The 23,368-nt window shown below is 48.3% G+C and overlaps 8 protein-coding genes across 8 annotated transcripts; 4 read left to right on the top strand and 4 right to left on the bottom strand.

Moving 5' to 3' along the window:
- Positions 1-1,026: 1,026 nt before the first annotated feature.
- LOC125952141 (sodium-coupled monocarboxylate transporter 1) lies at positions 1,027-5,016 on the top strand. Its single transcript, XM_049681441.1, has 10 exons — positions 1,027-1,484; positions 1,559-1,718; positions 2,919-2,984; positions 3,070-3,121; positions 3,318-3,385; positions 3,482-3,636; positions 3,705-3,954; positions 4,039-4,419; positions 4,494-4,675; positions 4,746-5,016. Exons 1-10 carry the CDS (start codon positions 1,279-1,281, stop codon positions 5,014-5,016), a joined length of 1,791 nt encoding a protein of 596 aa, XP_049537398.1. The 5' UTR covers positions 1,027-1,278.
- Positions 5,017-5,287: 271 nt separating this feature from the next.
- LOC125952151 (G-patch domain and KOW motifs-containing protein) lies at positions 5,288-18,359 on the bottom strand. The gene is made up of 4 exons (XM_049681456.1): positions 18,112-18,359; positions 17,437-18,043; positions 5,906-6,038; positions 5,288-5,822 (listed from the first exon to the last, which is right to left on the bottom strand). The coding sequence occupies exons 1-4, from the start codon at positions 18,258-18,260 to the stop codon at positions 5,389-5,391; spliced, it is 1,323 nt and encodes a 440-aa protein (XP_049537413.1). The 5' UTR covers positions 18,261-18,359; the 3' UTR covers positions 5,288-5,388.
- Positions 6,037-7,707, bottom strand: LOC125952150 (uncharacterized). Its single transcript, XM_049681455.1, has 2 exons — positions 6,709-7,707; positions 6,037-6,648 (listed from the first exon to the last, which is right to left on the bottom strand). Exons 1-2 carry the CDS (start codon positions 7,552-7,554, stop codon positions 6,208-6,210), a joined length of 1,287 nt encoding a protein of 428 aa, XP_049537412.1. The 5' UTR covers positions 7,555-7,707; the 3' UTR covers positions 6,037-6,207.
- LOC125952148 (uncharacterized) lies at positions 7,871-11,931 on the bottom strand. Its single transcript, XM_049681453.1, has 2 exons — positions 8,993-11,931; positions 7,871-8,926 (listed from the first exon to the last, which is right to left on the bottom strand). Exons 1-2 carry the CDS (start codon positions 9,974-9,976, stop codon positions 8,480-8,482), a joined length of 1,431 nt encoding a protein of 476 aa, XP_049537410.1. The 5' UTR covers positions 9,977-11,931; the 3' UTR covers positions 7,871-8,479.
- On the top strand, positions 11,778-13,427 carry LOC125952152 (uncharacterized). Its single transcript, XM_049681457.1, has 2 exons — positions 11,778-12,710; positions 12,788-13,427. The coding sequence occupies exons 1-2, from the start codon at positions 11,844-11,846 to the stop codon at positions 13,235-13,237; spliced, it is 1,317 nt and encodes a 438-aa protein (XP_049537414.1). The 5' UTR covers positions 11,778-11,843; the 3' UTR covers positions 13,238-13,427.
- Positions 16,126-17,478, top strand: LOC125952156 (uncharacterized). Its single transcript, XM_049681460.1, has one exon. It carries the CDS (start codon positions 16,145-16,147, stop codon positions 17,393-17,395), a length of 1,251 nt encoding a protein of 416 aa, XP_049537417.1. The 5' UTR covers positions 16,126-16,144; the 3' UTR covers positions 17,396-17,478.
- Positions 18,360-18,750: 391 nt separating the features above from the next.
- Positions 18,751-21,035, top strand: LOC125952144 (probable methylcrotonoyl-CoA carboxylase beta chain, mitochondrial). The gene is made up of 2 exons (XM_049681445.1): positions 18,751-19,012; positions 19,084-21,035. Exons 1-2 carry the CDS (start codon positions 18,863-18,865, stop codon positions 20,698-20,700), a joined length of 1,767 nt encoding a protein of 588 aa, XP_049537402.1. The 5' UTR covers positions 18,751-18,862; the 3' UTR covers positions 20,701-21,035.
- An 88-nt stretch (positions 21,036-21,123) lies between these two features.
- On the bottom strand, positions 21,124-21,956 carry LOC125950926 (BRCA1-associated protein homolog 2-like). The gene is made up of 3 exons (XM_049679319.1): positions 21,947-21,956; positions 21,537-21,753; positions 21,124-21,283 (listed from the first exon to the last, which is right to left on the bottom strand). Exons 1-3 carry the CDS (start codon positions 21,954-21,956, stop codon positions 21,124-21,126), a joined length of 387 nt encoding a protein of 128 aa, XP_049535276.1.
- Between the last annotated feature and the right edge of the window lie 1,412 nt (positions 21,957-23,368).

Raw genomic sequence — 23,368 nt, forward strand, 5'->3', positions numbered from 1 at the left:
CTAATCCGACCGCTCACATGCTCTCGGTTATTACTTGTCGGTAGGCGAAGGTGTGATTTATTTCCTCGACTTTTGGGATCGTGCCATCAGCTGCCCCGTCGTCTACGCGCTGCTCACAAGATGCGCCGAGTTTGCTACACTTTTCTTTAACCAGGTGTAATGGTTCGTGGCCTACCACCAATCGCGTGTTGCTGACACAGCCATACCGTCACCAGGTTGCGGATAATTTTAAATTCATTCATTAACTTCGGTTCGGAGAGCTGAACATGGGCATGGCAGCTTCCGTTGATCTATGTAAGCTGTTGATTAACCTGGTATCGGTGGTGGTGGTGCGACACCTGTTGATATATACCGTGTTCGTGGCCAGAATCTGAACAACATTGTATCCGACAGTGTACCCAGTTGAATCCATCTTCTGACCTTGTGTCTGTAGCGACAAACGAGCACATATCGGCAGAGATTGTGGAACCAATGCAGGGGCAGCGAGAGCAAACGGTAACGCAATTGAAGATAATTCCGCCAGCACCCCTCTGCAGTTTCGTTGTTGTTGGGTGCGAGTACGAATGACCTGAGCGAGTGTCGCCTGGCGCGAGTGCTACGAAGGTGCCGATAGCAACAATCTACAATTTTCCTGATGGTTTCAATGAAAAAGGATCACATGTCCGTCGGCCATCAACCTCTGCTTCGTGTGCACGTGCCGGAACGGGAAAGATCGCTATGAATTTGAATCGTCCCATCATAACCGCCAGTTACTCCATTTTATCGCGGATAGGACGCCACATCGTCTGTTCGGGATACGAAGATGGTAAGATCACGTGCTAAATGATCTACGGAACCGCTTGCAGTACCAACACCAGCGTGATCTACACACTAATCCTCCCCGTTATCCACTATCACGATGGCGTCGTCGTCGTTGTCGTCGTGGTAATCTCTCAGCAAGAGTTCCCAATTCAAACCACAAGGGGATGTTTGCGATGAATTCGGGATGTCCAACAAGTGGACCGACCACTCAACGATCAGCGCAACTGCAGTTGGCTAGCTGCTGTTGGCGAGGATTGCTCGTTACGTACCGCGAGACCTGATCACGGCGGGATCATTTTCCTAATGGTGGGCTAGGACCTTTGCCCTTCAGCTCATAGCCTTCTGCGTTTAGTGAATTGTGAAGCCCTCAGGCGTGCGTGTGTTTGTGTGATTGTTAGTGCATACGAAAGCCTACGAGTTAAATCGGTGTTGGGTACGATTCAATACGACTTCCGGTAGCACGGTTCGACTACGACAATGGCGACGGAAATGGAAAATATGGTGGAGCACATGAGACGGTTCGCGTGGCCAGATTACCTGGTATTTGTGTCGATGCTACTTCTGTGCATCCTGATCGGTGTCTACTTTGGTTTCGTGCAGCGCAAACCCAACACCGAGGCCGAATACCTGATGGGTGGCCGAACGATGCTGGTGTTCCCGATCGCGCTTTCGCTGATCGCAAGGTAAGCCGCCACCGAAGCCTGACGTGCTTCAGTATCGACATGTTTTCGTTTTTCTCCTTTCAACTCGTTTCTAGTTTCATCTCCGGCATCACGCTGCTTGGGCTTCCGACGGAAGTGTACTCCTTCGGGATACAGTACGTATATGTGGCGCTTGGCGTGACACTAATGGGTATCGTGATGGGCTACATCTATCTGCCCGTGTTTCACAAACTTAACATCACATCGACGTACGAGGTGAGTACGTTGCAAACTTACCCAGTACACAATCCTAAAAGCAGACCAACGGGAACTCGTGGTACAAACATGGCCCAGGGAAAGAGGGCAGCCGACATTACGGGTAACTGTTGTGACGAGTGACGATGATTATCTAATTGAATCAAATTTAGATTCATACGTTAGGGTGGTTAGTGGTTGTAGACAAAGGTAATCGGAGTCGGTAGTCGCGTTTCTGCAGGGGGAGCAGATCGAGTACGCAAAGTGGATTACGCATAGGGACACAGGGCTTTGCAACCCTTGCACACAGCAGCTGCTTTTAGGGACGGTGGCACAATTGAAAGAGGCAATCCATCACCCTCGAAACGGGTGGAACTCCCCTGCACATGTCGATGACCACGATTTGGCGTCGATCGTTCGTGTGCCATGCCGGAAATAGTGAAAGTGTGCATCACAGACAGCAATGGCGCCATACAACGGGGGCGCACATGTTCGGAATCGAACGAATTGATCCGAGTGCCACGCTTCCGCGCGATCGACGGTCGCGTGTCAATGTGCAATGGTTCGCATCGCTACAAACGATGGCGCACATGGCGGACTATGTTTGTACCGTCGCCGTAAATCGCGGCAAATTAAATTGCATACCGCCATATGACGACAAACCGGTGCTCGTTGTTGCCGGTTACTGGCGACAATGAGGATCAACAGCGGCCCCAGCACTGTCGAGGCTCAATTAGATTGATTGTTTCATCATCGCGCACGTCACCGCGGTGACCGCGCGAGGGGGATTTTTGGTCCATTCGGTCGAGATTGCTGGAACGGCGAAACCGTTTATGGGATTTTATGCTGATCCCCGTCGGTAGGTATGAATTAAGATGAATTCGTTGTCACCGGTGGTTTATGATGATGCAATTGACACCGAAGGGTAGAGCCAGTCATTATGTGGCCATTATGGATGTGTTAGCAATAAGATGATTTGATACACTGTTGAAATTGCTCTAGTTTCTTCAACATTTTTGACAACGACCCCCTCTAATTCATTCTTGGAATGTACATGACACTAAATTTGTCGCCACTTTTTGTTAATTGCTTCTCTTAGTTCCGCTCCCCTTCCATTTAATTTCATCATAACGGATGGAAGTTTTTCGCATATAATGTCTTCCTCAACGAATAGCCCCTACGCTACACCTATCAATATTAATTTGCATCACATGGTTTCAGTATCTGGAAACTCGTTTCGATCGTCGATTACGCATGTTTGGCTCGATCATGTTCACCATAATGAATGTAAGTGATTGCAAGGATGCCATCAAATATCTTATGACTTTTCTTCGAGTACCATCGCTGAAGTTTCTTTTCATTTTCTCGTTAGATTGGTTACCTACCGATCGTAATCTACGTTCCAGCACTGGCCTTCAACCAAGGTAAGAATACTTCAGGAAGAACATGCGAAGACGAAAATCAAAACTATAACGAACCATAGTGCCGCTACTAAGCACAGTAGACATAGATGGTGTTTAGTTCTTGTTTTCCGTTGCTCAAGTCCATTTCTTAAGTGTTGTCCTGTGGCCTTCATCGTCTTTGCTGTAGTTCTTGCTATCCTGTGTTCTTAATTTACAGTAACGGGCGTCAACATTCACGTCATTACTCCCATCGTCTGTATCGTGTGTGTGTTTTACACTTGTGTGGTGAGTCCTGTCTTTGTTTGTCCACTTTCTACAAAAGATGTTCCTATAACTCATAAAACAAGTGCAATAAATAATTTCGTTTGGAATGTTCCGTAGGGTGGACTAAAGGCCGTAGTGTGGACCGATGTTGTGCAGACCTTCTCAATGTTTGGTGCACTGGTGCTGGTCGCCGTCAAAGGAACCATCGATCTCGGTGGATCCAGCGTCGTTTTCAACCGCGCATGGGATACCGGGCGTTTGGAGCGTCCCAAGTATGACCGCAAGCTGAAACAAGCACAAACAACTTCCAAATAATGATAACTATTTCTTTTCCATTTAGTTTCGACTTTAATCCAACAACTCGGCACACCTTCTGGTCGCAGCTGATCGGTGGCTTCGTGTACTGGCTGCAGACGAATGCGGTCAGTCAAAACATGATTCAACGTTACCTATCTCTGCCATCAGTGGCAGCTGGCCGACGTGCGCTGTGGATCTTCGTGTTCGGTGTTTGCCTATTGATGTCTCTTTGCAGTTACTGTGGGCTACTCATCTACGCCACCTATCAAGACTGTGATCCACTCACCACGAAGGTAAACGCGATCACCACCGATAACGGCTACGCTTTCCTCCTTGCATTTTCAATTAAATATCTCTGACTCGATCTGAACCACTAGCTTGCACGTGCCAAGGATCAACTTTTGCCTCTATTCGTAATGGACATACTGCGAGACATGCCCGGTCTTTCGGGATTGTTCGTGGCCGGAGTATTTAGTGCTGCCCTTAGTTCCCTCTCCACTTGTCTCAACTCTATGTCGGCGGTAATATTAGAGGATTTCGTGAAACCTTTCGTCAAGAAGCCACTCTCCCCGCGGGCTATCAACTGGATCATGCGATCGGTGGTCGTAGGAGTTGGAGCCCTCTGTGCTGCGCTCGTGTTTGTGGTGGAAAAAATGGGAACCGTACTGCAGCTCACCATGAGCCTAGAAGCGATCACCAATGGTCCACTGTTGGGTACGTTTACAATAGGAATTCTCATCCCATGGGTCGGTTCCGGGGTAAGTGTGATTTCCCAATTTTGTTGCCGAAATAGACACGATTCGTAACGCGTACGTACTTACTGCTGTTCCAGTGTGCACTTGTTGGAGGCATTATTGGAGTGATATTCATGTCCTGGTTAAGCCTGAAGGCCCAGTACTGGGTCGCTACTGGTACGATCGTGTTTCCTCACAAACCGATGTCGGTCGAAGGTTGTTCCTACGATTTCGATCACTCATTGCTCAACGTAACCAGCACCAGCATGTACACGACCGAGTAAGTAGTTATCTTTATCGACAAGTATTAGACGAATTTCATCCATCTCATCCGATTGGTTTGATTTTAGTGATATCTTTCCATTGTTCCGAGTGTCCTACATGTGGTACACATTCCTCGGTGCGGGTGTCACCATATTCGTCTCGTTGCTCTCTACCATGCTCATCTACGGTCGCAACGATCCGAAGAGCATCCCTCCGGAACTGCTGGCAGGGTTCGTGAGCCGGTACGTGCACGGTAGCGGCAACAGTGCGACTAAAACTAGCACGGTGCAGCAAAGACTGCCATCGTCTATGGCCGGCCGTACCAATGGGAAAACTCAACACGAATCTGCATTATAAGCGACATTTACCTGAGATTCTTTCTGTAAGACGATATCGTTAGCTTTAGTGTGATCGCGACGATCATCGAACTTTGATCATTCTCTAGTTCTTTCGTTCTTCTTCTCGAATAAGCGTCATAGTTATAGTTAGTAAGTGAATCCTTTCAGCAGCATCTATTGAATAGCAACTGCATTCATCGACTGCTAATGTTCAATCAAACCATACGTGGTTTCATTTTGCAATATCAATTGCGGAGACAGATGGAGACATGTTGGGATGTGATTCGGTTGCAAAATAATAATATTTTGAATATATCTATTAGATTTGAAAGGACTTGAAGACACATGAAGAACGAACAGTTCACTTCTTGACTCATGGCGTCGTCTTTCTCTAGCGGCGACTGCGTGATCGGCTGCGAGGTTTTTTGCTTTTCTTGGTCTTCTTCTTATGATGCCTGTCGTCCGATTCCGAGTCCGACCCATGGCGACGCTGCTCATTGCGACGTTGCTTGTACTTGTGCGATTTCTTCTTAGTGCCCGACGAAGTACGAACGTACGAGGCAGTCGAAGAGGAATCCTTTTTATGCTTCCTTTTGTGATGGTTTCTCCCATCATTCTCACTGCCGGAAAAGCTTCCTTCGCTTGAGCTCTCCCTTTGCGAAGATCTTCTGTTTCTCCTGCGAGCACTGTTTTCACTCTCTCGTGGTGGAGAACGTGATCGTCTCGGTCGTTGGCGATCCCTTTCAGTGATAGTTCTACTCGACGAATCTAAACTTCTGTTATCCGATTTCTCGCGGTTCTTCATTTCCTCGTACTTTGCTGCATCTTTAAAAATGAGGAGAAAAAGTTTCGACAATTTTAGGAAACATTCTTTTTAGCAAAAAGGGAAGGGATGGATGAATACTTACTCAACACTTTTGAATACTTATTGTACTCTTCCTTCGACACTAGCATTACCATGTACTCGTTGACCCATTCCTTTGTCCCTCCAAGCGTAAACTTTACCATCACGCGGCTTGTCTCCTCATCGATGCTCTCAATCTACAAGTATAGTTAATAGTCACACAATCAGTACCCACGAAGTACATTTGGTTCCTTTGCGATATCCGTTTGATGATTAAAACATATTTCTCTTAACTTAAATCTCGGCTCGAAGTTTTATTAATGGAATTGATTAATTATAGTTTATCATCCCGCGCTATTTTCCGCATCATAAATATCCCAAACGAAATACATCCTTTAGCAATCCTGCCATACGTGTTTGATACTTGGCATCATCCGTATCGCTGATGTTAACCGAGCACGAGTCCTCACGCTGTTCCTCCGTTTCTGGGGATTCATTTTCGGATGCTTCTTTGCTGGCGATGGCAAGTGGAATGTGTAGCATCCCCAGTACCAGCGCTTGCCGTGCCTGCACTTTGATCAGTCGCATAAGCACGGTAAGCGGGAACCACTCCGTGGCGCGCACATCCCCCAGCCGTTCCAAGTGACTCAGCAGCGAGTGATGGTACGTTTGCAACATATTATCGTAGTGGTTTCTGCGCAATGAATCATCGGTCGATAGGAAAACGGCTTGCACGAAGTCGAGCGCCGGTGATCCGTACTTGGCCAGCTGCCAGTCGAGCATTACGAGTCGCGATGGAAATCCTCCCTTTTGGAAATAAATCAACAATTTATTGTCCATCCGCATCGCCATCGAAGGAGCACTTACATTATATGAAAACATCATATTGTCTGCCGAGAAATCACCGTGGCACACGACACAGAATGCATCTGACTGTGTCGTATCGTTGATCGTCTGTAGTTCCTCGACAAAACCGTCACGTAGACGAACGAGCTTTTCCCGTTTCGTCGCATCACCGGGATTGAGCGTGGCCATTGCACTGTCGAATGCTAGGTGCATCGTTTCAGCGAACCCTTCACATCCGAGCACACGTTCCCGTGTGACGTCAGTCATATAGCGATACTGTTCGAACAGTTCCGGCTGTTGTTGCTTGAGCGCTAGCGAGAGCGCGTGGAAGCGGCCCAGCTGCAACATCGCAAGCCGTGCATGGTCATAGTCCATCGGTTCAAATTTTTGCCGGTTGGAAAACCCTCTTCGTAGCACATCCTCCATGATGATGATACCTTCGGCTTTTTTCACATCGCAGTGGGCGTGATAGCAACGTGGAGCGAAAGACACCGTGTCCTCGCCAAGCGTTTCCTCCTTCGGTTTAGGTTCTCCTTCCGTATCACTGGCACCATCACCCTGTTGGCTGGTGCGCTGGAATTGCTCAAACGCCGGTAGCAGCTTGCCATACACGAACGCTTCTCGCTCGAAGAGCGCTAGCAGCGTATTATCAGCACCGGGAGGTGGCACTTTGCATAGCACCGTTGCTTCTCGTGGTTCCTCGCGAAACGTTACACGATAGAATACGGACACGACGGATCGGTTGCCCCCGTTGACGCGAAAATCGTAATCCACCGTGTGTTGACCGACGGTGAAACCTAACTTTTGAGCCACGTTTAACAGTGCATCTCGCACATAGTCGGGAATGTTTAGTGTACCTTCCTTCATGGTAGTTTCTTGTAAACTCGATTCCAGAAGGCGCCGACCTCGTTTAATCAGCTAGCCGTAACGCTAGCTAATTTGAAGTCTGATTTATGATAAGATAAAACCAGCTGGTTGATCGAATGAAACGAGGGGCCTATCCTAAATATACCTCGTCCAGTGACAAGCAGGTTTACGATAATATTGAAACAACCTGATCCACTCATAGATTCTTGCTAAGGCCAGCAGAGCAAGAGGAACGACATAACGCCAAAAGGTATGCTATCGTATAGATCTACTTAGGAAACTGCTGAATGTTGGGTGTTGAGTGTTGCTTTGTTGAGTGTATTGGCACTAAGCATTCTGCCATCAAAAACACAGTGGCCATGGAAACAAGTTTAGTGCGTCAACAACAGTTGCTGAAGTGCAGAGATATATGGCAAGAGAAGTTTATTTACGCTTGAAGGGCAAACTAAGACATAGTTTAAAAAAAAAGATGAACAGTTGGCTGTTAGTTATGAAAATCGAGACCAAATGAGTTTCTTCACACTCCTTTTTGGCCGTTGAAGATTAGACAGAAATTCACTAGATCATTTTCAGCAGCAAAGCGAGACCCCACAACACCCCAACCAAATCTTTGCAACACAATTACAAATAGTTCTGTATTTACATTTAAATCGTACCGAGACACTGAGCTATTGCGCAGTTCCATCCTGTAAGCGAGTAACAAGAGCTTCATCACGCTAACCAAATTCCGTGTCCCCAATAGGGTGCTCCGATCTTATCTGACCGCGTCACAAGTCTTCTGCGAGTCGAATAGCCTCGCATTACGTAGATAAGACAACGGAGTCTGCCGTGAACGCAGTGAGGTGACGAAACCCTTTACGTACGATACGTGCGATACGCGTAATTCTCACTTCTGAAACAACTGAACCAAAAGTCAGGATCTCGCCTACAGATACCCATATCTGACAATGTCCTTAATCACTCCGCGCATACGCACAGCGTACGCAGACTGGTTTGCATTTCTTACTAGCATGCCCAGATCCATCTCCTGTCCGTCGCGATACTTTTCGGCTGCCTCATCCATATCCAACAGATCCTCATTCCGAGTGCATAGCATGGGCACCAAAAAGACGGCCATCAACACTCCGAACCGACCAAAGGTACGCAGCTGGCGCATTAGGGCGGTGCGCGGGAACACCTCCTGCGGATTGTGGCCCAGCTTCTCGAGTAGCGCCGCCAGTGAGTTGTAGTAGATGCCCATCATCTCGTCATAATGGCGTCGCCGGAACTCTTCATCTGTACCGCAGAAGATAAAGTAGGCCAGATCCAACACCGGAGTTACATAGCGCGCTATCTGCCAATCCAGAAGTACGATCCTCTCGGGAACTCCGTTCTATAGAAGTAAGGGAGTAAGACATTCAGTTCAGGGCTGCTTCTTTGGTGGATTCTTACTGCTTACCTTATAGCGGTACATCATGTTGTTAACCCAACAGTCACCATGACCGAGCACTGTGTAAGGTTCTGCTAGATCGCTATTGGAGCACCGTAGCATCTCCTGACGGAAGTTATCATGCAGATGTTGCATTTTGCTTCGCTCCTTCGTCTCAGACGGATCGAGCGTCTCGATTGCGTCTCCAATCACCTTTTTCATCATCATCTCGAACGGACTACCCTCGGGCATCATCTCGTGCATCGGATCCGCCACCTTGAACTGCTCGAACTCCTGCGGTCTGTCGCGCTTCAATGCAAAAGACACCGCATGCAGTCGCCCAAGCTGTTCCATCACCAACCGGGCATGCTCGTAGTTGACCGTCTTCATTTTATCCCACATTCGGTAGCTCTGAAGGCGTAAGTCTTCCATGATGATGATCGATTCTTCGGCCGCCTCGTTACAGTAACTGTGGTAGCACTTGGGTGCATTAAAGAACCCGTCCGCTTCGCTAACTCCCTTCTCCCGTTGATACGCGAACATAAGTGGCAACAGCTTGCTGTAGGCTAGCGTTTCGCGGGCAAAGATCATCAACGATGGGAACTGTTTCCGGCGGGCCTCATTTATGGGTGGGATCTTGCACAGGTACACCTCCCGGCGGTCTCCTTCGACGAGATGCGCCTTAAACATTTCGCCCACAAAACCATCGCCCTTATTCGAGCCAATATCAAAGGTGAGCGTGTATTTGCCCTCGGTGAACCCTTGCTCTCGAGCTACCTGCTCCATAGCGTCATAGAGATATTGTGGTAGAACCTTGGAGGATTCGGCAGGGCTGGCTTGCGGCGGAACGGATTTGCTTTCGGGCGTCGGTTCCGCACTTCTCTCTTCGGCTATTACGTCACCATTCTTATGCGCCTCTGATTCCTCAACTGCAGACACGGATTCCTGCAACACCTCAGAAACCACAGAGGCGGCCACTGTCGTCTCTTCTCCAGTATGCGTTTCTTGTACCATTGTTTTTGCTTATGCTGCTGCTGCTCTTTTCGATACGATCACACATACACACTATGCACAGACGCGAAATACTGGTGGTACAACACACTCGAGTGATGTTCCTTCTCTTAGCTTTCAATCACTCCAACTGACTCGATCAGAGCACGCGTCTGAGAATTATATTGACAAACGGGAATCGGGACACGGGGTAAGAACCACCGTCAACAATCAGCGCACACCTTCGCCAATGTGCGCGGGAGTGCGAATTTATCTAATCACTAGCCCGATCACTCATGGTCGGCGACACGGAGCCGGAGGGGCCGTCACTGTTGATGATAGGGGGCTTCCGCTTATCAAACAGTAACGTGGCTTTCCGAGGACGAAAAAGCGCCGATGCGCGCCGATTCATTGACCAACCGTTCCGATGTCCAATCGAATTGCCCTAATTCCTTTTAAGGCATCCGACACGGCACGCTCCAGTTGCAGCTGGGGTTCGTTACACCACGCGTTGACTCACTCGCACTCCGAACTTCCGCTGGATTATCTGGACTGTGCCTGCGTACCTGTTGTGCGCACTATCAGACGTATCACCCTTGAGTAACACACGGCGTATTACCATCTACGAAGAGGATGCGTCGCGCATTATAACCTGTTCCAGAGAGGATGTAAGTGATCGAACAAACATTTACATAACCTACCCCGGCTCCCATCGAATAATCCGACTTCTCGCAAAAATCCGTGCTGTAGGCTTCCGGTATGGCGGTATTAGTTTCGACAAAATCACCATCAACACCGAGCCAAACAGCGTCCGTGGGACAATGAGACAGCAAATATACATGTTGTTTGCTGCACGGTTGGTCAATTTCGCTAACTCATCTAGCGGCATCGCGTCGTGTCGCGTGGTCACCACCTAAAACAGGAGGGAAGGAGAGCTTGGCGCAAAATCTAATCGGACAACGGCGCACTTCTCTCCCATTTATGGTATTGTTCTTCGTAAAAGACGTGGACGCGAATGGTCAGGGTCCCCCATGATTATTGGGGCCTTCTGCGTTTCGTATCTTATCGGAGTATCATATACAGGGGGATGGTGCTCTGCTAGGCGCACGCCCCGTCGCGAGTCGTTTAGCTGTTGACGAATGTATATAGATGCCGGCGGACGGGGAGGAGCGTGTGTAGCGGGGGAGAGGGGAGTTAAATTTTGATAACCGCTTCGTCGTTAGAAATTCCAATTCACGACGAACAGACAGTGTGTGCGCTCCGAGGACGAACGGGCCACAAGACAAATGTTGATGCTGAGCAAATTGATAGACCAGAACCGTCTCCCCCTCATCCCCTTTAATGTGTCAATTTTGGACAATTTCAGTCGTCAACGGTGGTTGAGCGCGATCTCACGATGACTAGGTTGAATAGCAATCACAATGGCCAATCGCGGTTTCCCTTTCGGACTACGACGAATGCGCAAACCAGATGATGCTGCAGAGAAGCACACTCTGCATACACTTCGCGTGTAGTGTATGTCAAGTTCAGCGGCACGTGTGCTGTGTGGGGGTCCCCCCCACAAATGGAACCCAACGATCGTGCGCCAATCTATCATCGCAAATACATCGGCGGCCTCCACGGGGACGACTTCTTTCCGTTACACGGTGGCATAGAGGACAGAGACAGACTGGTAGAACATTGAATTGTTGTGCTAGATGAGAAGTGATACCTTCTCTCCACTCGCACTCGCATCGTCGCGTTCGCTCGTGCTCTCGAGAGACATGATTCGCTGATTGCCACCCAGTCTCCCCACACGAAGAGTGTAGTCTTGTGCAACAGGTTGGTGGTGCCGGACCTTCGTACGATCACTTGAACGCGACTAGGGGTTCGTGAAGTAGTGGCACGCGAAATGGCGGATACGGTAGCTACTAATGGCCACAGTGGCCAACATCAGCAGGGCACCAAGAAGCAAGAAGATGCTGTGCCGGAGCTACCGAAGTATTTGTACGCCGCACTGGAGAAGCTAGCCCCCGAGGAAGGATTTACGGATGGAAAATTCACGATCGCGTTCGATTTCGGCTCCAGCAAGGGCGATGGGTTCGTGGGGCAAATGTTCAAGGCCATTATCAGCGAAGGCGAACGGAAGGAGGCGTACCTGTGCAAGATCCCCCCACTGGACGATGCTCGCCGTGAGCAGTTCCACGCGATGACTGCTTTCGCTCGGGAGGCCCTAGTGTACGAACGGTTTCTGCCCGCGATCTACAAGTTCCAGCGTGAAAAGGGTATCGCGAGTGCGCAGGATGGTGGTTTCTTTAACACACCCCGCTGCTACTATGCCCATTGCGATGAGGAACAGGCGCAATCGGTCATCATCATGGAGGATCTACGACTCCGGGACTTTACCATGTGGAACAAGCACAATCCGATTGATTACGATCACGCGCGGCTCTTCATGACGCACATCGGTCGATTCCATGCGGTATCGTTGGCCATGAAGCGGGATCGACCGCAGGAGTTCGAGCAGTTTAAGCTGCCGAATCCGTTCGATCCGATCGTCGAAGCGGATGGTCCATTCCGGAACATGATCCTATCGCAGTTGCAAATGGTGATCGATGCCCTGGACGAGCAGGACACAATGGAGCGCGCCAAGATGGAACAACTGAAACTGGAGATATTTGACGAGTTTCAGCGGTGTGGCAATGGTGCGCTAGCGGAGCCCTATACTGTGGTCGGACATGGTGATTGTTGGACCAATAACATGATGTTCCGATACAAGGTTCGTCAGGGACATGGGTCAGAATACTACATCCACGGAACTAATACAACTTTTCGTCTATATCTTGTCGAATATAGGATGGTAAACCCGAGGAGATCATCCTGTTCGATTGGCAGGTTATGCGTTACGTGACACCGGTGCAGGATCTCGTGTACTTTTCGTTCTGCTGTATGGATGCGCCATTTCGCCGAAAGCATTATGAGGAGATGTGTGACATCTATTATCAGTCTCTGTCTAACACGCTAGCCAAACTGGGACACGATGCCGGGGAGGTGTTTCCGCGCAGTGCACTCGATGAGCAGTTCCAAACGTTCGGGCGCTACGCTATTCTAATGGCCATGTTTCTGGTACCGATGATGTGCACCAAAAATGAGGAACTACCGGACATCGAGGCGATGGCGCAGCGTATGAAACAAACGCACCAGTTGGAGGAGAGCTTCTTCAAAGCCACGGAATCGAACCAGGATGCGTACAGGAAGAGAATGAGTGGCGTCGTGAAGGACTGCATTCGCTATGGATACCTGTGATCTGTCCAACGATCGGTGTGTAACCGCCATACGATCAGTACAAATCAATCTTTTTTCGGTATTAAGTCGGATTGGTTTGTATTCCGAATTAGATATAGAATTCAATATTCCAAATCCCTTGAATTGAATATAGTATGCATGGATAGATTATGAATGGAAGATATCTGACCAAAATATAAATAGAAGGAACCCCTGCAAATGTTTTAATATTCTTTCCAGACATTGTTCCGCATGCCAATGAACCCGCTTTAATGGTTCTACTCCGTTTATCTTTAAGTGTTGCATCCAGGTAAACAACTGATTGTCAATCGCGGCACATCATATGAGATGCTTTCAGTACTTCACTGTTGAGTAGCGAAGCATCAATATCAACAACAACAAGCCAAGTTATCGAGTTCAGACGTATAAGGAAATCGAATACATTACTCTCCATATACCTAATTGATATGGAGAGAATGACAATCATCCGTAGGTGTCTTAGTCGCAAAAAATGTGAATTCATGAACCTGTTTATCGGTTGCAAAAATTGGAAACTCATGCTCGCTCTAAATAATGTGTGCAACTGTCTTTACCTATCTAGCCTTAGTGGCTCTAATGTAGCCTGCAAGTACAAGCTGTGGGAACGAGCGCGAGGAATGAGTAGTATCAATGATTTGCACAATCGCATTTCGGCGGGTGCTCATTGTTTTAAGAAGCAGCCAGGCGCGTGGCGTCATATCTTTGGAACTGGGATCCGAAATATCGCTGGCACGCGATATCGCCGAATTGGTGGCATGTGCCAGAATCAAACCGAACCATAAAATCAAACGCTCCCACTCCACAAAATGGACTGCAGTATTTGAAGTAAGGCCTGGCGATCCATATCTTATCGACGATGAAGGAATGACGACGTGGGTTCCTTATCCGAACCGGAGCGAATCAGTAGTGCTACGACAGGAGCGCGTGCCTAGATTGTCTTTAAAACTGCCCCCGGAATGACCGCACGGCATTATTCAGTGTAGACCAGTTCATCGATTCGATTGTACGTAAAATTCGACATCTGAGAAAATGCCAGAAAAAGTGGAAACAGCGTTCCCGGAATACATCCGTGTTGGTCTGGAAGAAGTGGCTCGTGAGCAGGGTTTCACCAATGGGCGGTATCGATTCGTTACGGAGTCCGGCTCGAATATGGGTGACGGATTCGTAGGACAACTGATTAAAGTTTTCATCCGCGAGGCTGACCGGGAACTGCTGGTGCTGTGTAAGCTGCTGCCAGAGAATGAAACGCGAAAACAGCAAGGTATAGCCATGTTTGAGCGCGAGGGAGAGGCGTATGTGAAGATTGTGCCACTGTTAATGGAGTTCCAGCGTGAAAAGCACCTGGAACCCGATCAGCCACAGTTCGACAATGTGCCCCGCTGTTACTACGCCAAAACAACGATGGAAGCAATGGAATCGGTGATCATTATGGAGGATCTGCGCGACTCAGCCTACCGGATGTGGGATAAGGCAAATCCGGTCAACTTCGAACATGCCAAACTACTGGTGACCACGCTGGGACGCCTTCATGCACTCTCTTTTGCGATGAAAGAGCAACAACCGGAGCGGTTCGCAGTTTGTAATAAAATGGTCGATACTATGACAATGGTAACGGGAGCAGAAGCAAAATCATTCTCAAAGATGATGGCCAGCATGTGCCGCCGAGCCGTGGACACACTTGAGCCACACGACACGTTCCGAAGGGAAAAAATGGAAGCATATATGGATTGTTGCTGGGAGGAGCTTGTGACGTGCGTCGATGGTAAGGCCGCCGAACCTTACGCCGTCATTGGACATGGTGATTGTTGGTCCAACAACATGATGTTCAGATACGCCGAAGATGTAAGTATACCCGGAGGAGAAGAACAACATTAAGGTAAATTCATTGATATGACTGCTTCTCCCGAAAACAGGGCAAAACACCAATCCATATTAAGCTGATCGATTGGCAGCTTTCCCGGTATGCTTCCCCGGTGCTCGATCTCGTTTACTTCATCTTTAACTGCACCGATGAAGAGCTGCGTTCCCATGGTTACCAACGTTTACTCAGCATCTACTACAATAGTCTCGGTGAACATTTGCATCGGTTGGGCGGTGACGTGGAGCGTCAGTTCCCGAGAAGTGCACTGCGTGACCAGCTGAAACGCTTCGGCAGGTATGGCTTGATGATGTCGCTGCTGGTACTGCCCATCATCTGCACACCGAACGATGAGCTACCCGATACTGATTCCGCCATGGAGGATATGATGAAAGAAATGACCGAGGGCTCGGGAGAAGTTGACATGGTATACGGAACGACGGAGAAAGCGGCCGCCAGATATCGGCTTCGAATGACTGGTGCTATCCGTGATGCGATACGTTTTGGATACATTTAAGAGGCGCTAGGGTATACACAAAGCAACATTTTTAGTTAAATATTAAAACAATATACTCACTAGAGACGGAACGAGATGACGAAGTGTGTGCCTTGCTTTCAATTAAGCCACTTTAGCTTCAACCGAACCATCAATCAAAATACGGCCATGAATATCGTTATGGTAACGAACCGGTTTCTTGCGAATTCCCAGACACAACAACAGTACTTCATTTATAACATCGTTATATGTCTATACCTCATTTTTTGGTTTAGGATTGTAAGCGAAATATCGTTCTTCTACTTTAACGTGTATCATAAAACGTGGCACATATTGCTGTGTTAAAGTGGTTATTTGAAGTCTTTAGATCCCATAATCAGCTGATTACTTTGATGTTTAACTGGAATGATGTTGACGTTTGCGGTGGTTGGTTGACTTGGAAGATGCCGTCATCAACTCTGTGTCAAGAGATAAGACCCTGCTGTGCACACGGATTGGCACGGATAGCTTGTCCATAAGATAAACAGTGTTCAACATGTCGTCCACTAGCACGGTTCCGGAATACGTTCGTCAGCGAGTGTTGATCGTTGCCAAGCAGCAAGGTTTCGGAAACAATCCGAACATCACCTATGAGCCTGGATCGAAGACGGGCGATGGTTACATCGGGCTGATCGTGCGAGCGCGGCTCATCGAAACGAATCCCACGGCACGACCATCGTTATCGATCATCTGCAAGTTTCCCCCGGAAGATCGCCAGCAGCGTGAACAGTTCAATGCGATGGCGCTATTCGAACGAGAGCATTTCATCTATCAACGCGTTCTGCCAGCGTTCGAGGAGCTTCAACAGGAGTGTGGTCTAAGCGTTGGAGATGATCTGCACTTTGGTAACTATCCCAAATGCTACCACTCGTACTGCGACACCGAGCGCGTGGAGGCGGTGCTGATTTTAGAAGATTTAATCGATCCAGACCGCCCAGCACTTACGATGCTTAATCAGTACGATCGTGTGGATTACGATCATGTGCGTGTGCTTATGGTGGCGCTTGGCAAGCTGAATGCTTGTTCATTTGCACTTAAACAGCAACGCCCTGAGCTGTTTGCGGAGATACAACGACTTAACGATCTACTATCGATCGTACTCAACACGGAGCAGATGGCACCTCTAACACCACGCCACTGCATGTTGGCAGCATCGGCGTTTGAACCCAGTGAGCTGCCTCCGGATCATCATGCAGAGATGCTCAATCTGGCTACGGATATGTGGCGTCGTGCCGGTGCTCATATCCAAGGGAAACACGCGGAACCGTATGCCGCTCTAAATCACGGAGATTGCTGGACGAACAACGTTATGTTTGGGTACGATACTGAGGGCCATGTCAAGGACATTTGCTTACTGGACTGGCAAATGGCTCGCTATAGCTCACCGGTTCTTGATTATGTGCTTTTCATATATCTTTGCGGAGAGCGAGAACTACGACGAGATAAATTCGAGTCGCTCGTCGCAACTTTTTACAATTCCTTCTCCAATACGTTACGTCGTTTGGGAGTTGATCCCGAACGGATCTTAGCCAGGCATGAATTAGATAATCAAGTGAAACGATTCGGTCGTTTAGCACTGGCAATGGGCACGTATGCATTACCAAATCTAGCTCAGCTTCCCGAGGATATTAGACTAAATCCCGAAGGGCATCGAAACGACGTACGGCTACAGAATTATCATCGAATGATGCGTGAGCTTGTCGAAGATACGGCCGAATTTGTCCATTTCGCCCCAATAAATCAATAATGATGGGATAAATAAATAGAAAACACCATTGCTGTACTCACCGTTCCATATCTATCTTGATGTTTACCGGCCAGCACCTTCACTTGGGCACCGATTTTCATAACTAACACTTCACCTGGGGCAGGCGGTACCAACGGCGCATCCAGAGCTTTTGATAGCTTCGACCGATCGGCACCCAGTCCGAGTCCTTTGGGGCGCATTACGGGTCCAATGTCGAGTAATCCTCCTTTATCAGCTGCTTTTTTTGGATCTTCCTTTAATCCCATACCTCGCAGCATAGCCATACCAAAAGATTGTATCGGAATCGTCTCATAATCATCGAGCGTGCTTTCCTGTGCACCATCTAAAGGAAGCTCTTCAGGTAGAAGCGGTACCACGAAGTTTGGTTGTTCGTCCCCACTATTGTTTGTCTGGTTCGCGGCTTCCAAGATTTCGCGTGCAGCCTGTTGCTCTAGCGTTTCATTCGGTGGAACTGTTACTTCCTCTGTGGTACTATTTACAAGCGTTGCTTCCGGTTTTTGTTTATGATTTAAGCGGTCCTGCTTCTCCTGCTTGACGCTTAGCACTTTCGCCAAGCGGTCCGGGATTGTGATTTTGTCCTGTGCTCGTAGCGGGATTACCAGTGGCCCAACCGGTTCCTCCGTTGGACTGTAGGTAGGAAGAATAACAACATTAACACATCAGCGTCGCTGGGGATGTAATTTGAGCGAACTTACCCCACAGTTTTGATCGAGTTCTCCTCCACACATTCGATAAATTGTTTTGTGTCGTTTTTCTTCAGCGAAACACTTGCAGCCGGACCGGACTGTAATGGAATCTTTTTGGCGATTTTACTGAAACCGAAGCTTATTTTCTTCTCCTCCATGTTGGGGAGAGGAAGAGGTCAATTAATATTTAGTAAAATCCTTAAATCCAACAGAATTTCGCTGCTCGTCCTGAATTAAATTCCCGAAATGCGGCGACCGCAAACCCAAACAAACAGACAGAAAAAAACGGTTGGCTGTCATCGCTCTGTTTACAATACGACGCTCTCGAGTTCAAGCAGGCTCCAAATGGTTTTTCACCGAAATTATCACTAAATTGCCGTATTTTGTAATCTTTTTTAATTGATAAGGTAATAAGATGAAGCGCCACCATCGAAAATTGAAGTACATACAGTATAACAGTTCTAGATATTTTTGAAAAGACCGATCGTCGATGATCGCGTGCCGATTTACAATTAGTGGATGATCGAGTGGACTGCGATGATAAATTTCATATTTTGTGATAATTTATGATAATTTGAACGTTCTTATCAGAACTGCTCTAGAGCACCCTACCCCACTATCGTCCACGGTTGTCAAAGCCCAAAGCGCATGTTTACATAATCACGCAATTTAACCCGTTCCACACGCTCGATCGATCCATCGAGGTGCGACAAATTCCACCTTTTCCCACCTGTTGTGTTCCCTGGCCACACAGTGCAAGATGTTGTCCAAAGCGCGAGTTTTGTTTTCCCGCACGATTGCGCACCAGAGCTCGTTAGCCCGATACCTCAGCCCGCAGCTGCGATCGGTGCACGTTTCCGAGGCGAACGTGCTAGCCACGGAAGTGAACCGACAGTCCGAGGAATTTAAGGTTCGGTGCCACCTCCGAATAACGCCACTTCCCTCTTGAAGATCACTTTTTAACGATCACCCTTTCAACAGGAGAACTATGGACAGATGAGTGAACTGGTGGACAATCTGAAGCGCATAACCGGCGAAGTGCTGAACGGTGGAGGCCCTGAAGCGATCAAACGTCACACCTCGAAGGGAAAGCTGCTGGCGCGCGATCGTATTGATCGCCTGGTCGATCCCGGATCCCCGTTCCTGGAGCTGTCTACGTTGGCGGCACACGAAATGTACGGCAAGGACGTGGTCAACTCGGCCGGTATCGTCACGGGAATCGGTCGTGTACAGGGCGTCGAGTGCGTGATCGTGGCTAACGATGCGACCGTTAAGGGTGGCTCGTACTATCCGGTCACGGTGAAGAAGCATCTTCGCGCCCAGGAGATCGCACAAGAGAACAATTTGCCCTGTATCTATCTGGTCGATTCCGGTGGTGCGAATCTGCCCCGCCAGGCTGATGTATTTCCGGACAAGATGCACTTTGGTCGCATTTTCTACAACCAGGCGAACATGTCGGCACTGGGCATTCCACAGATTGCGGTCGTGATGGGGAGCTGTACGGCCGGTGGTGCGTACGTTCCTGCCATGGCCGACGAGAGTATCATCGTGAAGCGCCAGGGAACGATCTTTCTCGCCGGACCTCCACTGGTACGGGCAGCCACGGGAGAGGTTGTTTCGGCGGAAGATCTCGGAGGTGCCGATCTGCACTGTCGCACATCCGGTGTGACCGATCATTACGCAGTGGATGACGAGCATGCCCTGTACCTAGCGCGACAGGTCGTGAAGAATCTAAATCGTCCCGGTACGGCGACGTATGATGAGCTGGCCAGTACTAGCACGGCCACGATGATGGCCCACGAGGGTCTCACCTTCGGCAAGGATCCGGAACCACCCCGCTACCCAGCAAGCGATCTGTACGGTATCGTGGGCTCAAATCTGACGAAAAGTTTCGACGTACGGGAAGTGATTGCACGCATCGTTGACGGGAGTCGATTCACCGAGTTTAAGAAGTTTTACGGCGAAACTATCGTGTGTGGGTACGCGCGACTGTACGGCCAGCTGGTCGGCATTGTCGGCAACAACGGTGTGCTGTTCTCCGAGAGTGCCCTCAAGGGGGCCCACTTCATTCAGCTGTGCGCCCAGAAACGTATTCCGTTGCTATTCTTGCAGAACATTACCGGATTTATGGTGGGTCGCGATGCGGAAGCCGGTGGTATCGCCAAGAATGGGGCCAAGATGGTGACGGCCGTCGCTTGTGCGAACGTACCCAAATTAACGCTTATCATCGGTGGTTCATATGGTGCCGGCAACTATGGCATGTGCGGTCGAGCGTACTCACCTCGCTTCCTATACATGTGGCCTAACAGCCGCATCTCGGTGATGGGTGGTTCACAGGCGGCTGGTGTGCTAGCACAGATTACTGAAGAGCAGTACCGGCGTACCGGACGCGAATGGACCGAGGAGATCGGGAATCGTATCAAGGCTCCGATCGTGCAGCAGTTCGAAGCCGAAGGCTCGCCGTACTACAGTACCGCTCGGCTGTGGGACGATGGTATCATCGATCCGGTCGATACCCGTCGCGTACTTGGATTGAGTCTGCAGGCCGCTCTCAACCAACCAATCGGTCAGAGCCGGTTCGGTGTGTTCCGCATGTAGAGAACCAGCCTTCACCGAGCTCCGAGGACAATGCCAGAATTTTGCATTTATCTAGTAACTAAGCTCGAAAGCCAGAACCGTGTCTTGGGGTCGAATGTATGTTTGACTTCTCGCGGCGCGGATTCCAGTAACCAGGGAAACCAGAAACGCATTTCTTCCGAACACATTGCATTATGAATGCATTCCAGCAAAAACAATGATTCACGATTGTCGTGGTCGTCATTGTCGGCGGTACAAAGTGCCAGAACCTAATTCCGATTTGTGTAATTTTGTTATTGGAACGGATATGTCTTTATTATGAATATTTTAAATATATATCCCCGATTCTTCCTGACGGATAAAATGAGATTCATATTTACATTTATTGAAGTAAGAATTTTTTTTTTCTAACTCACGACCATCGGTTTTTATTTCCGGATGAACTCACTTACAATTCTTTCGACATATCGGGCATTCTGAATTATTCTCCAACCAACGACCAATGCAATGACGGTGGAACTGGTGATTGCAAGACGTACTACGGCAATCACTGTCATCCATTTCCTCGAAGCAAATCGGGCAATCAGGCTGCTGGACATCTTCACTACGATGGTTATGGTGGAATGTGGAGGTAAATGCAAGTACGAGAATGTCTTAGCATAGTAAATACATACGCGCTCAACAGAGCGTTGTCATAATCAGAGTAAATCCCAACGGTGCTCGGGTGTAGAAAGATGGCCAAGAACCGTACCAATTCGGTCTCATAATCAGAGCAGAATTGGGCACGTAACTCGAGTGCTTCGTCGTACTGCCATTCGCTGGGGAAAGAGTGACGCGAAAGCAAATGTGCAACGAACCCGTCGTCATTATCGACATACTCCGTCGAATTCTCTAGCCGGAAGCAAACACAAACTGGGCAGCGAAACTTCACCTTCTCTTCACCGGACTCCAGCTGCTGCAGGTGATGGTGCAGGATATAATGGTCGTATAATGCTTCAAGTGAGAGTTTATCCTCATTACACAGGGGACACGTGTAGAAATTGATGGCATGGTTCTGGTCATCGTCGCAGTCTTCTATTTGCCCCAAAAGATCGTCCAACGAAATCACCCGCTGAAGCGGATGAAGCAGCCTATCACATGGTGATCCCGATATGGGACAGGTGAGACAGCTTAGCTTGCGCCCTCTGTGGAAAACTGGACCGCCAGAAAGAAATATATGAAAGGATTAATTTATATTCTGCTTACTATGTTACTACAGGTTACTTACTATGTTCCATCGTGAACTCCAACGACTATTCATATGATTGCAGCAGCAGCTTGCCTCCATTCGATAGGCCGCTTTTTAATGATGATAAAGGAGAAGATAATGATAATTTCGCAATCCCAATTTCCTCGAAAAAGCATTAATATTCGGCTAACTGGCGAACCTGTTTTTATAATGCAAGAGATAAGATTGTTTGATTAATTGATAAACCATCATGTGACATTGTATTCGTCATACAGTGTATTTAACTGCACGTTTTACTAACTTTTCAGTCGATCGTACTCACCTACGTGACCAAAGTTCAGCATGGTGGAGAATACTTTCCCCCTGCGCAGATAACAGGTTTTCACCAACAGAGTGCAAATCGAATATGAAAACCAACAGGGAGGCTCGGAAAGGTTACAGGTCCTTTCATTTTCTAACACCAAGAAATGATTAGGTAAAATGGAGGCCAAGAAAAATCGTTGGCTGTACTCTAAGCGACTCCCGCTCGATGAGTGAGAGATTTCATGACGAATGATGGCGCCGAATATAAGACACATCAGGTAGGGCCAATTGTCCTTAAAATTAATTTCAAGGAGTAATCGAGACCGTACAATCGTATTAGTTCGGATAGATGGACAGAGGGGATGTGAAAGCGCCCGACCACGAGCGGAGACCGCTCATCCGTCGTAGCGCCTGATCAGTAAGCATGAATGTTATCGAGATGCAACGAGGTATAGTATAAGATACGTGAAATTTAGCGAAATAAAATCAGCATCGGTTTCCAGCAGGAGTTTCTTTCAGACCATCCACAAAGAAATTAACCTTTCTTGCCTTGCATATTCAGATACCGAAGTCCACGTGGTCATATTTCACACATAGACTCCTGTGTTTCCTGCAATAAATTAAAAGTTCTTCCTACTAAAAATTTATTTGATTCTAACGGATGAATGCAAGTTTCCTTTTCCCTGTTGAGTCAGTTACAATTCTTTCTACATATCGGGCAGCTACGATTCTGCTCCAACCAACGACCAATGCAATGACGGTGGAACTGGTGATTGCAAGACGTACGACGGCAATCACTGTCATCCATTTTCTCGAAGCAGATCGGGCAATCAGACTGCTGGACATCTTCACTACGATGGATAAGGTGAATGTGGAGGCAAATGCAAGGTCGAGAAAGTCTTAACATGGTAAATACATACGCGCCCAACGGGGAGTCGTCACGATTCGAATTAATCCCTGCGGTTCTCGGTGGTAGATTGCTGCTGACGGACTGCGGCAACTTGGAACCATTTTGATACCACTTGGTTTTGCTGCGCACCTTAAGTATTGCATGGTACTGCTGCTCGGTGGAAAAAAAGAGTATGTGATGTTGCAAGACCAAATGCTCGTACAGGTCAGTAATGGAAAATATGTCATAATGACGCATACAGCTTTTAG

Source organism: Anopheles darlingi, chromosome 2 (assembly GCF_943734745.1).
Source record: "Anopheles darlingi chromosome 2, idAnoDarlMG_H_01, whole genome shotgun sequence".
Lineage (NCBI taxonomy): Eukaryota > Metazoa > Arthropoda > Insecta > Diptera > Culicidae > Anopheles > Anopheles darlingi.

Coding starts and splice junctions, on each gene's coding strand:
- LOC125952141 (XM_049681441.1), top strand. CDS start 1,279: ATGGCGACGGAAATGGAAAATATGGTGGAGCACATGAGACGGTTCGCG. Junction 2,985..3,069: donor TCATGTTCACCATAATGAAT/GTAAGTGATTGC, acceptor TTTTCTCGTTAG/ATTGGTTACCTACCGATCGT. Junction 3,386..3,481: donor GTGTGTTTTACACTTGTGTG/GTGAGTCCTGTC, acceptor AATGTTCCGTAG/GGTGGACTAAAGGCCGTAGT.
- LOC125952156 (XM_049681460.1), top strand. CDS start 16,145: ATGTCGTCCACTAGCACGGTTCCGGAATACGTTCGTCAGCGAGTGTTG.
- LOC125952152 (XM_049681457.1), top strand. CDS start 11,844: ATGGCGGATACGGTAGCTACTAATGGCCACAGTGGCCAACATCAGCAG. Junction 12,711..12,787: donor ACATGATGTTCCGATACAAG/GTTCGTCAGGGA, acceptor TGTCGAATATAG/GATGGTAAACCCGAGGAGAT.
- LOC125952150 (XM_049681455.1), bottom strand. CDS start 7,554: ATGAAGGAAGGTACACTAAACATTCCCGACTATGTGCGAGATGCACTG. Junction 6,649..6,708: donor ATATGATGTTTTCATATAAT/GTAAGTGCTCCT, acceptor TATTTCCAAAAG/GGAGGATTTCCATCGCGACT.
- LOC125950926 (XM_049679319.1), bottom strand. Junction 21,284..21,536: donor TATGTCGATAATGACGACGG/GTTCGTTGCACA, acceptor TAACCATCGTAG/TGAAGATGTCCAGCAGCCTG.
- LOC125952148 (XM_049681453.1), bottom strand. CDS start 9,976: ATGGTACAAGAAACGCATACTGGAGAAGAGACGACAGTGGCCGCCTCT. Junction 8,927..8,992: donor ACATGATGTACCGCTATAAG/GTAAGCAGTAAG, acceptor TTACTTCTATAG/AACGGAGTTCCCGAGAGGAT.
- LOC125952144 (XM_049681445.1), top strand. CDS start 18,863: ATGTTGTCCAAAGCGCGAGTTTTGTTTTCCCGCACGATTGCGCACCAG. Junction 19,013..19,083: donor GACAGTCCGAGGAATTTAAG/GTTCGGTGCCAC, acceptor CCCTTTCAACAG/GAGAACTATGGACAGATGAG.
- LOC125952151 (XM_049681456.1), bottom strand. CDS start 18,260: ATGGAGGAGAAGAAAATAAGCTTCGGTTTCAGTAAAATCGCCAAAAAG. Junction 6,039..17,436: donor ATCAAGATAGATATGGAACG/GTGAGTACAGCA, acceptor CTATACTTGTAG/ATTGAGAGCATCGATGAGGA. Junction 5,823..5,905: donor TAAGTATTCAAAAGTGTTGA/GTAAGTATTCAT, acceptor TCATTTTTAAAG/ATGCAGCAAAGTACGAGGAA.